General features: G+C 34.9%; 3 protein-coding genes and 1 long non-coding RNA gene across 6 annotated transcripts; 2 read left to right on the forward strand and 2 right to left on the reverse strand.

Moving 5' to 3' along the window:
* Nucleotides 1-569: 569 nt before the first annotated feature.
* Nucleotides 570-3,764, reverse strand: LOC111343612 (acyl-coenzyme A diphosphatase FITM2-like). The gene has a single exon (XM_022950790.2). The coding sequence runs from the start codon at nucleotides 3,710-3,712 to the stop codon at nucleotides 2,816-2,818; it is 897 nt and encodes a 298-aa protein (XP_022806525.2). The 5' UTR covers nucleotides 3,713-3,764; the 3' UTR covers nucleotides 570-2,815.
* Nucleotides 3,765-3,816: 52 nt separating this feature from the next.
* On the forward strand, nucleotides 3,817-10,745 carry LOC111345321 (thymidine kinase 2, mitochondrial). 3 transcript variants are annotated; one of them, XM_088753263.1, is made up of 12 exons: nucleotides 3,817-3,957; nucleotides 4,204-4,440; nucleotides 4,521-4,697; nucleotides 5,221-5,318; nucleotides 5,945-6,019; nucleotides 6,352-6,405; nucleotides 6,508-6,597; nucleotides 6,895-6,968; nucleotides 7,907-7,995; nucleotides 8,853-8,932; nucleotides 9,473-9,553; nucleotides 10,180-10,745. In XM_088753263.1, exons 3-12 carry the CDS (start codon nucleotides 4,670-4,672, stop codon nucleotides 10,273-10,275), a joined length of 765 nt encoding a protein of 254 aa, XP_088609389.1. In that variant the 5' UTR covers nucleotides 3,817-3,957; nucleotides 4,204-4,440; nucleotides 4,521-4,669; the 3' UTR covers nucleotides 10,276-10,745. The 3 variants fall into 3 exon arrangements, with proteins under 3 accessions (XP_088609389.1, XP_088609387.1, XP_088609388.1); XM_088753261.1 differs by lacking the exon at nucleotides 4,521-4,697; XM_088753262.1 differs by lacking the exon at nucleotides 4,521-4,697 and having other exon boundaries at nucleotides 3,822-3,957; nucleotides 4,193-4,440.
* A 135-nt stretch (nucleotides 10,746-10,880) lies between these two features.
* Nucleotides 10,881-15,737, forward strand: LOC148735017 (thymidine kinase 2, mitochondrial-like). The gene is made up of 10 exons (XM_088753265.1): nucleotides 10,881-11,257; nucleotides 11,601-11,684; nucleotides 11,843-11,917; nucleotides 12,712-12,765; nucleotides 13,066-13,155; nucleotides 13,544-13,617; nucleotides 13,785-13,873; nucleotides 14,051-14,130; nucleotides 14,522-14,599; nucleotides 15,095-15,737. Exons 2-10 carry the CDS (start codon nucleotides 11,613-11,615, stop codon nucleotides 15,212-15,214), a joined length of 732 nt encoding a protein of 243 aa, XP_088609391.1. The 5' UTR covers nucleotides 10,881-11,257; nucleotides 11,601-11,612; the 3' UTR covers nucleotides 15,215-15,737.
* Nucleotides 13,229-18,353, reverse strand: LOC148735018 (uncharacterized). The gene is made up of 2 exons (XR_015998698.1): nucleotides 17,791-18,353; nucleotides 13,229-13,725 (listed from the first exon to the last, which is right to left on the reverse strand). It is a non-coding gene; the product is annotated as an uncharacterized LOC148735018 (long non-coding RNA).
* Between the last annotated feature and the right edge of the window lie 6 nt (nucleotides 18,354-18,359).

Consider the following 18,359-nt stretch of genomic DNA (forward strand, 5'->3'; position numbering starts at 1 on the left):
GGAGACGGGATAGACTAGAATAAAGCAGTAACTAAACAAATTTAGATATGAGGGAATAGAGGGGGTGAGAGGGGGGGAAAGAACTTTGAGAGAACACACAAAGTAAAATTTTGCAATATTTTTTTTTTTCAAGAGGTATGCATCTCTGGAAGGAGACTTATCAACACTGCCAAATTAAACTAAAATTCCAGGTTCCAGCAGGTACATCAATGATAAGAATGACAGAAGCTCTTTTAACAGCAACCAGGTATAGATAGATAACTGAAAAAGTCAAAATTTACTCCAAATCTGGTTTAGTAAACTCACCTTTCCTAATCTATTATTCCCCACATGCATTTGGTTTAGAAATCCATAAAAATGGCCCAGCATTTCCCAAGTCATTCTTTGTACCTGCACCAGTCCGTCTGCCTTGGATATTGATGGTGCTGCTGTTTTACCACAGGCTGTACTGGGCTTGTTGTATAGACTCTCACTTTTTTGAGAGCACATCTGGGGCACATTAGAGGGATATCATAATCATTACCAAACAGATCTCACCCACCCAAGAATTCAATAAATATTTATCATACTTTTTACATGTGTGGCTATGTTTTTATTTGCTCAGCTTCTCAGAAGTATCCTAATAATCATAGCTGAATAAGCTCAGATAACCCAATAAAACCACAAGATACAACACTGGTAGCTACTATATCAGAAGTACACTCACATGACCTGTAGTAGACTAAACTATGTAACAACAGTACTAAAAGTTAGTTACTGTAGGCATATTGATATAAGACAAACAACACCTACTAAAAAGCCAGTGTTCACCTCTTGGATCCTACAATTCAATGACTTTTACACTTGGGGTTATATGATGATAAAATAATTTTTTTTTTTTTTAAAGCACACTTTAAAATAAAAGGGAACAAATTTCTTCCCACAATTAAACTGCAAGAAAGTCATGGCAGACAAAGAAGTCTGAAATTCAGTTGGGCAAAACTTTTAGTATCAGGGATTATATTTGAAGACCAAAAATTAATATGGTTTATTCAAGTTATTCTTTTTGTGGAGCTATATGGTATCACAAGTCAAGTTTGAGCCCAAGTCAAGTTTGAGTCAAAAGTTAAGTTCAAGTCCATTCAAATTTTCCCCCTTTTTTAGCTTTTAGTTTTTTCTGTATCTTTGTTTGATTTCTCTGTCAAAATCGTGCACCAGGGGTACAAGAATACCTAGTTTTCAGCTTAAAACTTTTAATTCTTTTTTTTTTTTTTTTTTTGTTTGAGCCATTTTCACGAGTCAATCCTGCTCTGGTTTACAACTTTGATCAAGTAAGAAAACATTCTAAGGCATCTATGAGTTGTCCCCACAGATTCTGACCTCTCTTAATTAGAAACCCCTCAAACACAAGCCATTTTTACAGCAAATTGTCTCAACTGAATCAGAGTTTTAAAAATATAATTTTGTGATTTTTTAAATTTCATTTTTTTGTCTTGTGTATTATTTTTGTCTTTTTATGTGTTATTTCTTCATTTCCATTTTCTTGTGAGTGTAATTTGAATTGATCTGTTTCTATTACCATTTGATTTCTGTTGGTCAAAGAAATATCTTCTAAATATGTAAGAAAAGAAATTAAAGGTATGAAAGCGTTAAGCATGAAAAGAATCTCAGAATTTCTTGCACTCAACCACCATCTTGTATCAACAGGGACTATTGAAAAACAGCACCATAAGCTAACTGATTTTCTCTGTTTGTTTCACCAGAATGATCATGTCCAACTTTTCTTAATTTTCTTTACAATGTGTACAATACATAAAGCATGATGTAAGCGTTGTTTTACGTGCATGAACAAGAAGTTGGAAATTCCTACCAACCCATTTTTCATAGTTGGAGAATCAGTTGTGGTTGTCACCACAACCATTATGTCTCAATGGACAAGAGAGTAAATTGGTATAACTTGTCTTTACAAGCTAATGAGACACATGTAGACATTCTTACTAGTGATCTGTTTACGCATGCATGAGTGATTTACATTTGAATGTACTGGACTGTTCAAAAACAAGTGGTTACTGCAATTAAACAAGAACATTCTGTGGAGCCAAAAGGTCATGGAGATACATGAAAATACTCTTGTATAATTGTACACTTGCCTTTTTGCTTACTTTTGTAACTTTATAGTTACCCTTCACCCAACGAAAATCATTACCCTTTGTAGTGTCACTTGATTGGGAATTTTCATAGGAAAATTGAAAATTCAGTTGTCAAGATGTATTTGAAAAAAATATTGAAAACTGTCCTTAATTAATTGCTCCTCTCATTGGCATTTAGTGGCAAACTCATTAGCAAATAATCAACAGATTATACAAATTCACTGTAATAGCAGCCTTTGAATTATGAAAATGTTTGGTAAACTATACTACAATTCTGTACCCAGTAACTGCACAAAAGTAATGATTCATAACATGGGAATTTCGACAAATTTTGAGTAAGCTGAAGTAAAAGGTGAACAAGCTAGTTAAATGTATGGGTTTGATTTTTTTGTTTTGTTTTGTTTTGACATGTTTGTTGTAGTTCAATTTTATCCTTGGTTCCAAACTCATTATCATACATTAACATGACCGAGAACAAAGGAAAATAAAATTTGAACCAAGTATAAAATTGAACTATAACATATACAATAATAACATATTGTCAATCGTATTAACTGATAAAAGGGAAAAATTAGAGTTGACTCAAACTTAACATATGACTCAAATTTTACTTTGGTTGTGATATTGTAAACCTCCTTTTAGTGATAAATTCACAGAACAGTGATTTTAAACTTCAGCCATTCACTCTACCTCTTACGGACCCATGGCCGTCCTGGGGACAGGTCATGAGGATACCAGACTCTGTAGGTGATATACCAGGTAAACATCGCTATAAGAGCTCCAAGAACTTTCTGATAAACTGTGTGAAAATATATGGTGGAACACACAAGCATAAACTCCCACAGGATTGACAGGAGACCGGCAAAGAAGGAAAGAACTTCTACAAAGGGGGTTACTAGAGCAATGTTCTTGTGTTGAAATGCATTAATATCTTCAGGGCTTGTTTGTTCAAAAGTTGATATCCTTGACGACCAATAAATTTTCGGCGGTAGTTCTTCTTTGATAACCAGTACACTGTAAATTAGAAGGAAACAGTGTCCCGATATATCAAAACCATTCCAGTAAAATCCCTCTTGATAGCAGCTCCTCTTTGAAATCAGCGTTTCTTCTCCCTCGCAATAGCCGGTTTTCTCCTCGATGTAAACAAACAAATTCACCCAGAAATACCATCCACATGTAGCAACGGCCATCCTACTAAGATGCCTCAGGATGTGGCATACGTGTACGGACGATGTTAAGGATATGAAGGGAATCAAAAGAAGCTGTGTCCAGCCCCAGCCAAACTTGACAAAATACACGTTGAAGATATTTTCCTTGTTCGAGAAATAGCACTGAGGAAGGGGTAAAAAATCGTGGATGAATGAACCTGTTAGTACAACAAACCAACAAAAGGCTACTTTTAATTGCGTTGGCATTAGAACCCAATCGTAGAAACTTTCCAAGTAAGGATGCATGGAGGTTTTCAAAATTCTCTCAACCTGCCGGTCATTCGCCATTTTGGGTTTTGCTGAAATCATCTTATCCTGCCGCTCAGTGTTCAGTTTTTTTCTTGTGCTCTTGTTCAGTTTTTTTCTTGTCGCCATTTTGATTTTTCCAAAAGTCGTACCCAGTGTTTTTTTCTATCTGATGCCACGTGGTTTGAAAGGGTATGACTGGGTAGGACTCACTGTGGCGGACTGGAAGACATTTGTTATTGTTGACGACAAAGACTTACTTCATGGAAATGCCTTATTTTATAAAATGACATAAGAAAGAAACGGGCTTGAAGTAATGTAAAACTACTAACAGTAAATCAAAACAGGGCCTAAAAGATCAGGGGAAGTAAAAGGTAAGAGACGAACCGAATGAGCAGATGTAACCATTCACAATTACATGGTCTGCAATGCACTTCTTCTTGTCTGATATAGCGTTAATCAATGAAGTCGAAAGTGAATCTCAAAGAAGAAAAAAATAAATCGAAATGTAAACATTCCTGCCTTTGCATGAGACCAGTTAAGAGTTTGAGCCCCACTCCGTTATTGCCTTTTCGATATTTCCAAATGAAAGATACTGATTAGGAATAGCTTTTCCACAGGGTTTTATGGATAAAGCGTCACTTATTTGCTTTCACGATGCCGATTTTCTTCCGGAAAATCAAATGGCTTTAATGCGTGGTGTGACCAAGAGTGACGATTGAGACGTTACATTGCGTGACATGGATATCAGGATTCCGCTGGCTATAATACAACGACGTGTTCAAAATAAATTATGATCTTCAACTGTCACTCGCTTTTCGCGCTTTTATCGAGAGTAACGAAGCCCAGTTTGAAAGGTAAGAATTTTTTTCTCCTCTCAAATGGAATATTGATATTAAAAAATGATTATTAAGACGATGCTACTGTGTATTTCTAGTGCCTGCAGCGAAATGTGATGTCATTTGGGCAAGTTCAGGCAAAATGGCCAACTCGGGTACCGAGTGGCCAAAACTTTGCGCGCGTAGTTCAAATGGTGCATGTGTTGGGTTCTCTCTATAGCGTCTAAACTGGAATTTTCAAGATAGAATGCGGGACAAAACCAGCCTTTCGTTCGGTTAGTCGAATATTTCTTGTTCTTTTGCCGTTTCTGGATCGCTTTTGCATTATTTCAAAGAGAAATACGATTTTCGCGCGGTCGATGTAAATCGTTTTCGCAGAGAAAGCTACAATAAGAGAGCAAAGGCAGCTTCGGTTTTCGGCATTTTCTAAATCAAGAGATTTAGCTTTGGGGCAGATTCTTTTATTAATGGAAAATGATTGATATTGCTAAATATAATTCACATATTTCTTGATTTTTTTATTCGGCGAAATGGAGTGAACTCGCCATCAGAAAGTGTCATCATTTATTTTTGTTCAACTTTGGTAGCTGGCGAGGTCTTGCAAATTTATACAAATGTAAGCTCGTGCCTACTTTGCTTTCTTAATATTCAAAGTTTTTATTTGAATGTTAATTTAATTAGATTTGTATTTTCAGGTGTCATGAAAAAATTCCATATCAGAAGGCCCATTTTATAAAAATCCACAACATTCCTTTTGTTTTGTAACATGTCTGTTAATCTGTTCTTGTAAATCTGTAGGCAGTGTATCTAGCAGAATGATTGGAAATATTAGGAATGGTAGTACATGTAATGGAGTCAATGGAAGTACTGATCATTCAGTGAACAGAAACATCACAGTGAGTACAAGATCAACTTTGAATTTTTTTTTTACTGTGCCCAATGATGGCAATAGTATCAGAATGGTACTTTCAATTTTTTTATCTGTTTTTCTGTTTTCTCATCCATTTATTTGCTCATTCATTCATACATACTCAGAGGAGGCTACAAAATTAAACTCGTCGGTGTGTATCATTATTAGAGAGAGTTACACCTTACCAAAAACTTAAAGTTCTCGTTGTTTCTTCCATTTAACAAATGGTAAACACCACAGCGTACACTATTGAGTTATGGATGCACGCAAGAAGTTGCTAAGCACAAAAGAAGCGTAAGAGTTGTGCAAGGCGATAGCCGGGAGTGACTCTAGCTTCTTGAGTGCTTAGCAAACCTCCCAAGTGCATCCACAACTCAATAGTGTACGCTGTGGTGTTTACCATTTGTTTTATAACATAATACTGATACATTGTAGCTAACGAGGTCCCTTTTATTTAACAAATCTTACGTGACCAGAAAAAACAAGCACACGCGGAAAAATAGTCTTTGTATTTGCTCACAGTCATCAGCAGCGTACACCCATGGGCAAATAGGGGACGCTAAATCAACCAATCAGAGTGCACGCTTTACTTTGGTTATGTTATAATTTTAGGTGGCTATAGAAGGAAACATTGGTAGTGGAAAGACAAGTCTTTTGAAGTTTTTCAAGCAAAATTCATTGGTAGAGGTAGAGTTCAAACATCACTTTGGATGATATTTTATATTATATTTTTATACGATGATTATCCAGTAAGCCATTTTTTTAAAAGAGGGTTGACAAAACACAGCCGTGGCTACAGGGAAAATATTAGCCTTGCGAGGTACAAAAAAGAAAAATTAAACAGGGTAATTATAAAGGAGAGAGAAATTATGGCATGGAATGTCACACCTGAGAATGCTAATACCTTGGCTGTTGCAAATGTCTAACTCAAAAATAGGGGTTGGTCAGCCATATCTCAAGATAACATATTTCAAACAATATTTTATATAAAGTTTTTTTAAGAGAATTTTGTCCCTTAGGTTATTGAGGAACCTGTGAAAAAATGGCAGAATGTTGATGGAAATAATACTTTGGTAAGAAAGTAACATTATATCACCCAGGTTGACTTCATTTTTCATAGTTCAAAGAAATCATTAAAAAAAAAATTTAAACATTATAATTGAATTAACTTTCAGGAACTTATGTATAGTGATCCAAAGAGATGGAGTTACTTGTTTGAGTCCTATGTTCTTCTCACAATGATGCAAGTTCACCATAGACCTCAGGTAACATAAAATTCAAATACCTTTTTGTTCAATCATCAATCAGGGCTCGACACTAACTTTTCAACTTATTAGCCAAGTGGCTAGTGACATCTGAGATGTTTTTAGATATTACGACAATTTCAGTTTGTTTACTAGCCAAACTGGCTAGTGGAAATTGAAAACCACTAGCCAAAACTGAATTTCTACTAGTCTGTGGCTAGTGGGCTACCGTTAGTGTCGAGCCCTGATCAATGTCATTGAAAGTCCATAAAAAAATGTACATGTAATATTTTGATGATTTTCTCTTCTAATTTCTAGAATACACCTGTAAGACTACTTGAGAGAAGTGCATATAGTGCAAGGTACTGCTTTATGGAAAATCTCCACAAAAGGTAAACTGAAAAACTTGCAGTAAAGTAGGAAAATTATTACTGTATTTCAAAACCACATGAAAATGATACTACAAACACTAGACCATCCCAAAATTAAGCACAGGAAGTCTATCTTAATTGTAGTTATCTTCACTGTTTTCACACCAGTGTTTTCTGGATAGATGTCACAAACGTAAATATACATCTAAATCATTTTCTATTAAACACCTTTTGGAAAAGCAGGATAGAAAAGTATTTCGTAAGGTATCTGGCATAGACTGACACCCTCTAAGGGGATTATTACCCGAGAGGAAAGTGTCGACTTACAAATTAAGGTATCGAACAAGTCAGTATCCGAAAGTTAATACAGAAAGATTCAAGAACTCTTTCATTAATCGCTTAATTTTTAAATACAATTTAGCTGTGTGAGTCTATATTTTAGATATATTTAGATATTTTATATATAATTTTTACTCAAATAATTGTAACATAAGATATGTATTTTTTATCTTGTGGAAATAAAGACTACTACTACTACTACTACTACTGCACATTTGTTGTTGCTTCATGGCAAAATAAAAATTCCAAGATCTTTTTTGTATTTTAAAGAAATGTGCGCTAATTGTTAAAAATGGTTAAATTTACAGCTGTAGATCATTATATTGACTATTTTTGTCCTCATTGTTATCTTGTTTGGCAGATGTATTATACTACAATCCTTACAAACTTTATTTGTTGGCTCATTTTATCTCCAACATTTTTTGTTCATTATTATTTTTTTAAATATAACAAAGGAAATGAGAGATGCATTGTATCTGCTTGCAAGCTACTGTTTTTTTTTTTTTTTGTGAAATGTTGATATCTTATGATTGGTCTATGTACTGTTGTTGCTACTGTTTCAGATATTACATGTATATTGTTTTGTTATTTACCTACCAGTTTTATTTCCTTTAAAATAGTGGAATGTTGTCAACAGTAGAGTATACAATCTTTCAAGAGTGGTTTGATTACCTTTTGGCAAATGAAAAGCCACAAATAGATTTGATAGGTTTGTACTCACAACTTGCTTTCTTTTTGTTGTTGTTGTTGTTGTTTACTACAATATTTGTTTTTGATTTGAATTCATAATTTGTAAGAGAGAGCCAACTTCTTACCAGTCTTTCCTTTAATTGTAATTTATTATCCTGATTCTAGACACAAACACATTTTTAGAGAGTGGGGATTGTAATAGGGAACTTAAGCAGTCATGATGGCAACGCCACGGAAGACGTGGATTAAAATATGAGTTTCTACTTTTAGTTAGAATTTTGAAAATGGCTGCATGTGTTTACCGTCTCAAAGGGCGCCAGACCTCAAACTCAACATACCGCATTATAAAAGTAGCATTGAGTTCCAAATGTAAATTAAAATAAATTTGTCGCCATGGTTTCGGTTCGCAGATGACGCAAATTTTGGGGATTTCACGTTGTTGTTTTGCAAAGGACAGTTAAGAAATGTACAAAGTTTTAAAATGCACGTGCTGGGCTGTTGTTCTGCCAATTAGATCTATTGTTTTTCCACGTTCTTGTTGCCGTCGCCGTCATGGTTTGCTTAAATTCCCCAATACAACAGTGGTGAGACTGCTTCCCTTTACTTGTAGGACCTACATTCAGTTTTCCAAACTTGGCGTCACAAGAGGGTACATCTTTTTGTTGCTCATAAAGTTTGTCCAATTTCCTCACCTCCACAGAAATGAACCCTCAAATTGTAGTTTGATGGGAAAACATTAATCAAACATTAATCTTGGGTCTATTTGGTTTGTCTAGGTTGCCTATTTTGTTAAAATTAATTCCAAGATGTAGTGAATTAGAATTTGACCTTTACTTGTGGTGACACTATTTGTTTTTGGACTTACATTTTCTCTAGTATATCTAAGAACATCACCAGAGAAATGTATGGAAAGGATAAAGAAAAGGAGTAGAGATGAAGAAAACTCAGTATCAATGGTATGTTTTAATAGCAGATCCACTAATGAGAGACTTTCGAAACACATTACTGATTTTTTTGTGCTATTTCCTATGTGACAGCAATATGCAGTTAAAAGTTAAAAGAGGATTAAATCTTTAAATAATAAAATAGTACAGAACCAGAGCACATTTCTTTATGCAGTATTTTCACTGTTGCCTGCATTTCATGCATGCACACTTAAAATGGAAAAAAAGAATACCTATAAACTTTACTGTACAAATTTGTAGTCGAGTATTATTTTAGTGTGTTAGCCTATTCTTTAGTACAATTAACCATCAACACTGGAAAAAACAAAACAAAAAGCTAGCTCTTACATACCGTAGTAGTGAGAATGAGACAGATGTGTCAAGCTTATGTGCATATATGCAAAATTTAGACTTGCATATTTCTATTTATACACACTTGCCTATGAATTTATGTATGTTTTATGTGTACTTTTTGGTTACTATATTTCTGAGTGGTACTTTACATGTAGGGAACTAGACTACAGTCATAGACTTGATTTCCCCTTCTTACAGGAACTTTTGAATTCTTTACATGAAAGATATGAAGAATGGCTGGTGAAAAAGAACAAATTCTCCCTTCCTGCTCCAGTAGTAGTAAGTTCTTTAAAATTAATTTACAATCTGGTGTTGAATGTATCATTTCTGTGTGGTGGAACCAACCATCTTATAGGGGCTGGGACATTACATAAATCTGTACCATAATGAGGACAGCATTTTACGAGTAAATTTTCCAATACTTGGTTTTTTTCCCTTTTAAATTTGAGAGTATTACGGCACAGTCACTGGGTGCTGAAAAATATACCTTGTCCCCACTAACACTTATTCTTTGTTTAGCAAATTACTCATCATATATGGACACCCAGTTGTATACTAGATAATTTTCAGTACATCACAGTAAATATGTTTTTTTTTTTTTTTTTTTTTGTACAAGTCTTGTGGAAAACTCTTAGGCTCTGTCAATTGTGCTTGAATCTGGCTGAAGATGTCCAGGTTCAAACTTGGTCATTAAGTTATTGTGCTCTTTGGAAAGACCACTTTACCCTGACTCATAGTTTGCAAGGTTGAAGTGAAAAGAAACAAGCTATGATCTTAAGCCAACCAAATTCTGGTCCAGGAGGAGTCAACATATACCTTGTTGACATGTGATCTATAAACTGGCAATCTTATGCTGGTGGTTATTGTTAAGTTAAATGCAAAATTGTTGTTTTTCTCTATTTTAGGTGGTAGATGGCAATAAAAGCTTAAGTGATATGTTCCAGTTTTATGAAACAAATTCTCAGCTCCTTTTGGGTATTAATGCCTCAAAAACAGAATAACATCCAAAATGAATGCTTCAGAAAGTCTTATTAGAAGTTGCCCATGTGTATTTGGATATCATTGCATTTTGTAAATATTTTTTGCTAAGCATCTACATATGTACAAATGTAAAATCAGTACTTTCCATGCCTTTCAGTAGTTTCTGCAACCTGTAGTGAGACAATTTTCTTTCATGGCAAGATGGGAGCATCGGCCATCTCATCATTTATGTACCTAAGAGAAGAGGGGTGAAAGCAGCCTATAGTTGAATCAGAAAATTCATTTTTATCCCTTTTAACCTTCAAACATCTTACATCGTGGTAACTTTTTTCTACTGATCAGTTGTATAAGAGAAGGCTACTACATAAATATTTATGAAAACAGCAGTTTTTTAAGTCATATTTTGTAACCAGTAATGCCATAACTATTTAAAACCATGGAATTTGTAAAGTTCTGTCACATTTTTATAAATAAATGTTTTGTTTATGAATTTTGGCAAATAAAATTTGATTTAAAATCATAATGAACGGTAGATTTCTTACAATATCTTTTTCCATCTTCCTTTGTTCGCAAAAAGCCATGTACATCAGATTATGTCAATTTTTACAGTGCAAAATTGAAGGATATTTTTAGGGCCATTTCTATTTTCTGGTGGTAATAGGAACAGGTCGACACAAAGAGAGTGTTAAATGAATTTTATTGGAGTACAAAGATTGAAAATTATCTGGAAGCTATCACAGGGAGTGTTCAGTGTTTTGGGGGCAATGGTTTAATTCTAATGCATGGCTGGGCATCTGTTACATCCACAAAATCACAGTTATCTCTGCTGGTTCCTGCAATTTAAACTTTTTCAAATGGCCGTAGAAACTGGGTCGAGCTTTTATTGTTCCAGACTCCTCGCGTCCACTATATTTTTTCGTTCCCGCCACAATTTGATTTTTTTCTTCGACTGCCGCCATATTTCTTCTCGCTTTGCATTTTGTTATTTGGAAGGATTTGGAGGTAAGTAAGCCAAACCAATCATGTCTGTACGCATTCTACAGTTAAAAGATTGATTGTTTCAGAGAAATCGGCTGCGCTTATCTGTTAAAGTTCTGAAAAAGCGTGACTTTCAGTTGTTTGTTTTGGACTGAAGTTGGCCGACTTGGAGGCAATATTATCGCCATCACAGTTGAATGTTAGAGCTAGCGTATGGAATTTGAAGGCCATGAGAATGACATCATTTTTATTTTCACACGCGAACAATGTATATTCGAGGTAATCCTCTCCAAAACAACCTGAATTTACTTGCAAGTCCGTTCCTCTTAGAGATATAAACGTTTGTATTTTCTGGCGCTTCGCTTAGATTTCTTCAAAGATGCTTAGTTATACGGATTCTCTGGTATCAGAGAGTGCGATGGAGGAAGATCTGCGAGAGCGAAATATTACGGTACGATTTTACGTTTTTTTTCCCATTGTATTTCTATCCTAAATACACGATAGTAGCGGGTTAACTTAAAGAAACCATATGCATGATGAAATGTAATGTATCAAGTTCTTTTCCCTCTCTTGAACTACATTTACTTAAAACTCTAACTTATTCTGTAGGTTGCAGTAGAAGGCAATATAGGAAGTGGAAAAACGACTCTTCTGAATCATTTTAGACAGCATCCCGATGTGGAGGTTAGTGTAAATCTACCTCAAGTTAATCAATTACATGTACATCTAATCGTGCGTTTCCTGCAGAATTATCCCCCAAATTTCATTAGATAAATTATAATTATATTGTTGGTTTAGTATGAAGTTTGAGGATTAAAGGTAAATCTCAAAAATGATATATAACATTATCCCACCGGGAAATCTTACCATATGAAACTTACAGCTGGTGAATACTATTCCTGTCACATTTAATCGTGACTTTCATGGTTTCAACACAAGATCGAGAAATGACGTTCGAAAATCCAGTGCCACAAGAAGATGGAGTCATTGGTCGTCAGTTAACTTTAGCGCAGATATATGGAATGGTTTAGACATCTCACTAAGAAATGCAAACTCACTGCCTGCCTTCAAACGTGGCCTGTCCAAATTTAATTTAGAATTTTAATTGACTTTTGCTAGTATTACTTTTAGTTAATACTTTGTGATTAGTATTTTTAATTAGTTCTTAGATTTAGCTTTAGTTATTTGTTGCTATTTGCATTTTATCTTTGTATTAGTATTTAACTTAAGAGGACCCTCCTGTAAACCACTTGTGTGACGTTGGCATTCTCATTAAAGATTGAAAAAAAAAAAGAAAAGTTTCTGAAATATCAAAAACTGATTAATTTTATAAATGAAACAAATTTAAAATAAAATTAAAGGTTTTTCTGCCCTGACTTTCCCAACCCAAATACCAGAACAAACCCCAATTTATTTTCATTCCCAGACATCCTATGTCTCTTTGTGTACTAAAACTTCCTCTCATTGTTAATACATAGGTACTGGAGGAACCTGTGGATAAATGGAAGAATGTTGGTGGCAAAAATCTCTTAGTGAGTTGATACTGTAATGTTGTTGATTCTGTCCATGCAGCCTATATGCTTTGTGCTAGTTTACAGTAGTGCATATGTTTTTTTGTCCTTTTATGGGCAATAACAACATCTCTGCAGGACTGATGGAAAAGATTTTCAGTCTTTGCCCCTAATCCTAGATTTAGTTGTTTCACACAGTACTCATTGTTGTTTGATTTTTGAGTATTTCTATTTGCTTGGTGTTTATCCCCTACTTTAGCCTATGATGTAAGTTTTATAAACATTTTCCCTTAAAGTTTTCCTTGCTCTCTTGTTGTAAAGGAGTTGTTTTACACTGACTGTCAAAGGTGGAGCTACCTATTTGAATCTTATGCAGTTCTTAGCCTCATGAAAATTCACAAAAAACCACATGTGAGTAAAAGATACTTTAAATTTAAATATTTTGATTTCATAATTGTTGATTTAAATAAACACTCGAGGTGTACACTGTCCATGATGACCTTTAATATTTTAAGAATATCATAAAGTGATCATGTTTATTGAAGTGATATTAATTAGAAATTCAAAGAGACTCTTAAGTTGTATTTATCATAAAGAGTGCTTTTCAATTCGGCTTGTAAAACCAAATTAGTACCAGTAGAACAAAAATAAGCATTAAAAGGTGCCATTAAAACCTCAAAGTAAATACACACCAGCAGACTACTGGGATACAAATGGCTGAGTGGCTATCAGTTCTAGTTTGGCTTATGGCCACATGTAATTGAGAAGAAGTTAGAAATTTTGTTGTCTCATCCATCAGGTTACACCTGTGAAGATGATTGAAAGGAGTGTCTACAGTGGCTACTTCTGTTTTGAGCACAATCTTTGTAAAAGGTAATTGCATGTTTTAAGATTTTCCATAACTTCTTGAGACTCAATCTCTTTCACTGAATGCCTCGCTTTCCTTTCTGACCAACTGCATCTCCATGAACACCAGTCATTCTGAAAGAGGGCAATGTTGATAAACATTATCTCAAAATGTGTGTCTTTCATTTTTACAGTGGAATGATGTCCAAAGTAGAACACTCTGTCCATAATGAGTGGTTCAACTGGATAACAAAGCAACAGCAACCTCACCTAGATTTAATCAGTAAGTTGTTTCAATTTCAATAAAATAGCAACGAGAAAAATAATCCAAAGACATTCATTCCATAATTACGATGATCATCACAACTACCAATTGTCTTCTGTTTTAAAGTAAACAATAATGTGATTTCAATATGAGTGGTTTGTCTCAAATAATCTCACTGTAAATTTTTGCCTTTAGTTTACCTAAAGACATCTCCTGAAACCTGCATGGAAAGGATAAAAGCAAGAAATCGAAGTGAGGAAAAGACAATCCCCATGGTAGGTTACATATGTGTGTTGTATCTTGTTTTGAAGATTGTTGTATTTCAAAAACATTATATGGTACAAAATGCCACCTAAAATTCATAGTTATGTGCATGTAGTTTATTTGTTTCTTATTGTACTACTTCCACCTTTAAAATGCTCTGGGTAGAAGAGGATTGTCACTTTTGGGGAAAGGTGGCTTGATCTTTTGTTTGATGAATCAATACAACCTCAATTTTCCTATTTATGATTAATAAATTGTTATATATAAATTATATTGAGCAAGTTTCCTGTGTAGGTTGACAACGACTTTCGTTTTTGAAAATTTAAAAAATTCAGGAATATGCTAACTGTCATGTGCTCTAATTGAATCTTACTTTTTGTGTCCTCTTCTTTTTGTGTACAGGAACTCCTAAATGCATTACATGAAAGACACGAGGAATGGCTAATTCAAGGAAAATTTCCAGTTCCTGCTCCAGTTATGGTGAATACATTAGTATTTGCTAATGCAAATGTAGATGCCTTGATTTGTTACTGAAACTAAAGTATCAGAGAAGGATATCTGAGAGCTACGGAATTCAAAGTTAGAGCAAAAAAAACTGTGATTAAGTGACAGCTGGTTTCAGTTTGCATCTCATAAGATTAGAAGTAGAACATACAGTAGTAAAACAAATGTAATGCAATCCCATATTTCCTTGGATACAAACAGATAAAGTAACATTTTAGGTACTTAGAACCTCAGTGTTTCATGTATGAGCATTGTTTGTATACTTGTAACTGTATCTCAAAAACCTTGTTGCAATTCTTGCTTTTGCCTGATATACACTTCTTTGAAAATAATTAGTAGTCATTATGCAAGAGAATTTAGTTTTTCATCAAGATCACAATCTTGGAGTGATTGTTTTTAGGTTATCACCCATATCTTGACTGATGTGTTGAAAGTTTTGGGAATTTAAAAGGTTCTGAATGTTATTTTCAGGTTGTAGATGGAAACAGAGACCTTGAAGAGATGATAACATTCTACAAGAAAAATGATCAGTACATTCTTGGAATGAAACAATGGCCACAGTTACACACTTTACAACAACCTGTGTGTTAAGGGACAAGAAAACTTGAGAGAGAATGTAATATGAATTGAGGTCAAATAGGTTTCAGCCAAACTATACTTTGGCACAGAGCACTCATTATTTGTGATAAACACCAAAACTAACCTATGGCTGTTGCTTCTCCTGTCCTAAATATTTCTGAAAAACACTGTAGGGCACACATTGTACAGCAAGGTACTATTTTACATAGTTTAAAAAGATAAAATTTCATCAAGCATTGCATTTTATTGAGTATTTTGAGGTTAACCATCTGTTACGTGTAGGTGTACAAGTAATATTTGTAATTTTTTGAGGGGCATTCTTATTCATTCCACATTTTAAGCATCCGCTGTGTTTTTCAATTTCTATTGTTAGTAGATTTTCAAAGATTGTATCTGCTTTTAACCTGTACAGTAACTTTGTTTCACCCTAATAGTAATGGTCAGGGCTTGCCCCTAACAGTAGCCACCTAGCCACAGACTTGTAGAAATTCAATTTTGGCTAGTGGTTTCCGATTTCCACCAGCCAGTTTGGCAAGTAAACAAACTGAAATTGTTGTAACATCTAAGATATCACTAGCCACTTGGCCAGTAAGTTGAAAAGGTAGTGTTGAGCCCTGATGGTGCAGCCCCCTTGTGTGAAAGACCTCTAACCAGGGTGTAAAATTAAAGTGCACCTACACCCAAAAAATTTTTTTCGCTTAACGAAGTAAGCTTATTTTTTTGAGTATTTCTGCGCAAAAATTTTTTTATTTGTTCAAATCTTCAATTTTCTATGCACAGTCAAAATACGGAAAATCGGCCGCCATCTTGCCCCACGACCGAGTTTAAAGAGGAATGGCTCTAGTGGGTAATGTGACGTCAAATCAAGAACACGAAAGTCTGCATTTCACACATTTTCACTTGTTTGGGAGGGTTGTAGTCGATAATTGTCCGAAAATATGCCGAGTAAGTGTGTTGTAGAAGGATGTAGCAACGTGCGAAATTTGCAAGAGGGTATCGCGCTTCATACATTCTTCATACAACACACCTAGTCGGCATATTTCGGACAATATCGACGACAATCTTCCCAAACAAGTGAAAATGTGTAAGATGCAGACTTTCGTGTTCTCGATTTGACGTCACATTACCCGCTAGATCCATTCTTCTTTAAACTCGGTCGTGGGGCAAGATGGCGGCCGATTTTCCGTATTTTGACTGGGCATAGAAAATTAAAGATTTGAGCAAATTAAAAAATTTTTGCACAGAAATACTCCAAAAAATAAGCTTATTTCGTTAAGCGAAAAAAAAATTTGGGGTTTAGGTGCACTTTAACTTTTTTTTCCGGTAGCCACTTGGTTCCTAAATATTTTAAAGTGGTAGCCAATTCCAAAAAGTTGGTGGCCATTATAACACACACACACTCACACAAAAAATTTTACCCTGTCACTAGATAGATTGTCATATCAGTGATTCAGTCATGCAAACATCAAAAATGAGCTCGCTAATTCGCACGAGCTACTAAGAGGACACTAGAATGGATCATATACAACAGTATAAGTTACCTAAATCCAAAATGGGGTCTAGAGACGATAGACTTACTTTCGACATCGTGCATGTGCTGCGTTTTGGAAACGAGCTTAACGAGGTACTTTGCTGCAGATTTATCATTACAAATCTTCAAAAATCAGTAGATCTCTAGTTAAGGTGTGATTAAAAATTCTAGTCGCCAAAGTGAAAAATGTAGTCGCATTGGCGCCTGTATTAGGCGCAATTTTACGCCCTGCTAACACAATCTCTAACATGCTATGACAAACAAAATATAATTTATTTTTTTACACTTTTCAAGAATATTGGATAAAAAGTGGAAAAAGGGAAGTATGTGCCCTCTAAAAATGTCATCCCAAGACCCAGCTTAAATTAGATACTGGTAGTTTTAAATAACATCACAAAGTTCAAGATGCGTCACTCTTAATCCAGAAAAAGAGGTGTTTGGTGGTGCAGACTACATCTGGTGGCGAAGACTGATCATCACTGAATGACTTTAAGTTCTAATAAAGTTAGCTGTGACCTCACAAAGCTTTGTTGTCAAACTTGAGCTTGTTTTATCATGAGTCTACATGTTTGCCAAAATGACATTTCAAAATTTTACCACCTGAAATTACTTGGTGTCCACAGAACAGGGAACCTTTTTTTCTAGACAAGGAAAATTGATATTGAATAATTAGTCCATGCAAATTAGTGGAGCAGGAGAGAAATTTCTTGTAGCAGTTGAAAAGCCTCTCCTCATCAGATTCAGCTCGTGTATCAATACCTTTCCCTTCTCAGCCAGACCAATTAATAACAGGTGGATCATACTTTCAGAGTGCAGCCAAAATGGTTCTGAAAGTACAATGCAGGTTGTGATATTTCTTTTAATTACCCCCTCCTCCTCCTCCCTCCTTCCAAAAAAATAGACTTCTAGGGACTCTGTTATGAAATTTTTTTCTTAACCCAATCATTTAGTTCTCTCCTCCAACTGGGAGTTTGACTCGGGCTCACCTTCAAGCTGGTGCTTTGACTCAGGCTGAACCACAAGAAACCTTACACTGTAATGGCTAAAGATTACTCACTCTAAATGATATGTTCATCTGCTGCTGGACTGTGTCAATAGTGAAAATGCAACTGGCATGCTCTTGTCGGTAATTTCTCATTATCAATTCTCAGAGTCGAACAGAATTTCGGTTTGTTGTCAGAATGAGTGGGAACCAGTCTCCATCAATGCAAAGAAATGCTTTCTTGCATTCTTTCCACTTATCCTGCCAAAGAAATAAAACAAATTGATATAAATTAGTTTCCACAGTATTTTCAATGTAAAGGTATTTGTGTTATCTTACTTATTTATGCATTGTATTGAGAAAAGGAGTATACTTTAGCTTAAGCTCTTTTTTGTCATGTTACTGATGTGTGACAAAACGGTCTTCAAGAATTTTGAATTTATACTAAAGTGTTTATTAATAATGAAATTTGTAGGCTTCATCTGCGACAAGGAAAACAACGCTTCGAAGCAACAGAATGGAAACTCAACCATGCGAACGGCTCACGGTTTTTCCCAAAACCTGGCGCATGCGCACACGTTATTTAACTCATTCTGTAGAGTTTTCTAAGAGTTCTAAGAGTTCTAGAACGTTCTAACGCTCTG

This window comes from Stylophora pistillata, chromosome 3 (genome assembly GCF_964205215.1).
Source record: "Stylophora pistillata chromosome 3, jaStyPist1.2, whole genome shotgun sequence".
NCBI classification, from domain to species: Eukaryota; Metazoa; Cnidaria; class Anthozoa; order Scleractinia; family Pocilloporidae; genus Stylophora; species Stylophora pistillata.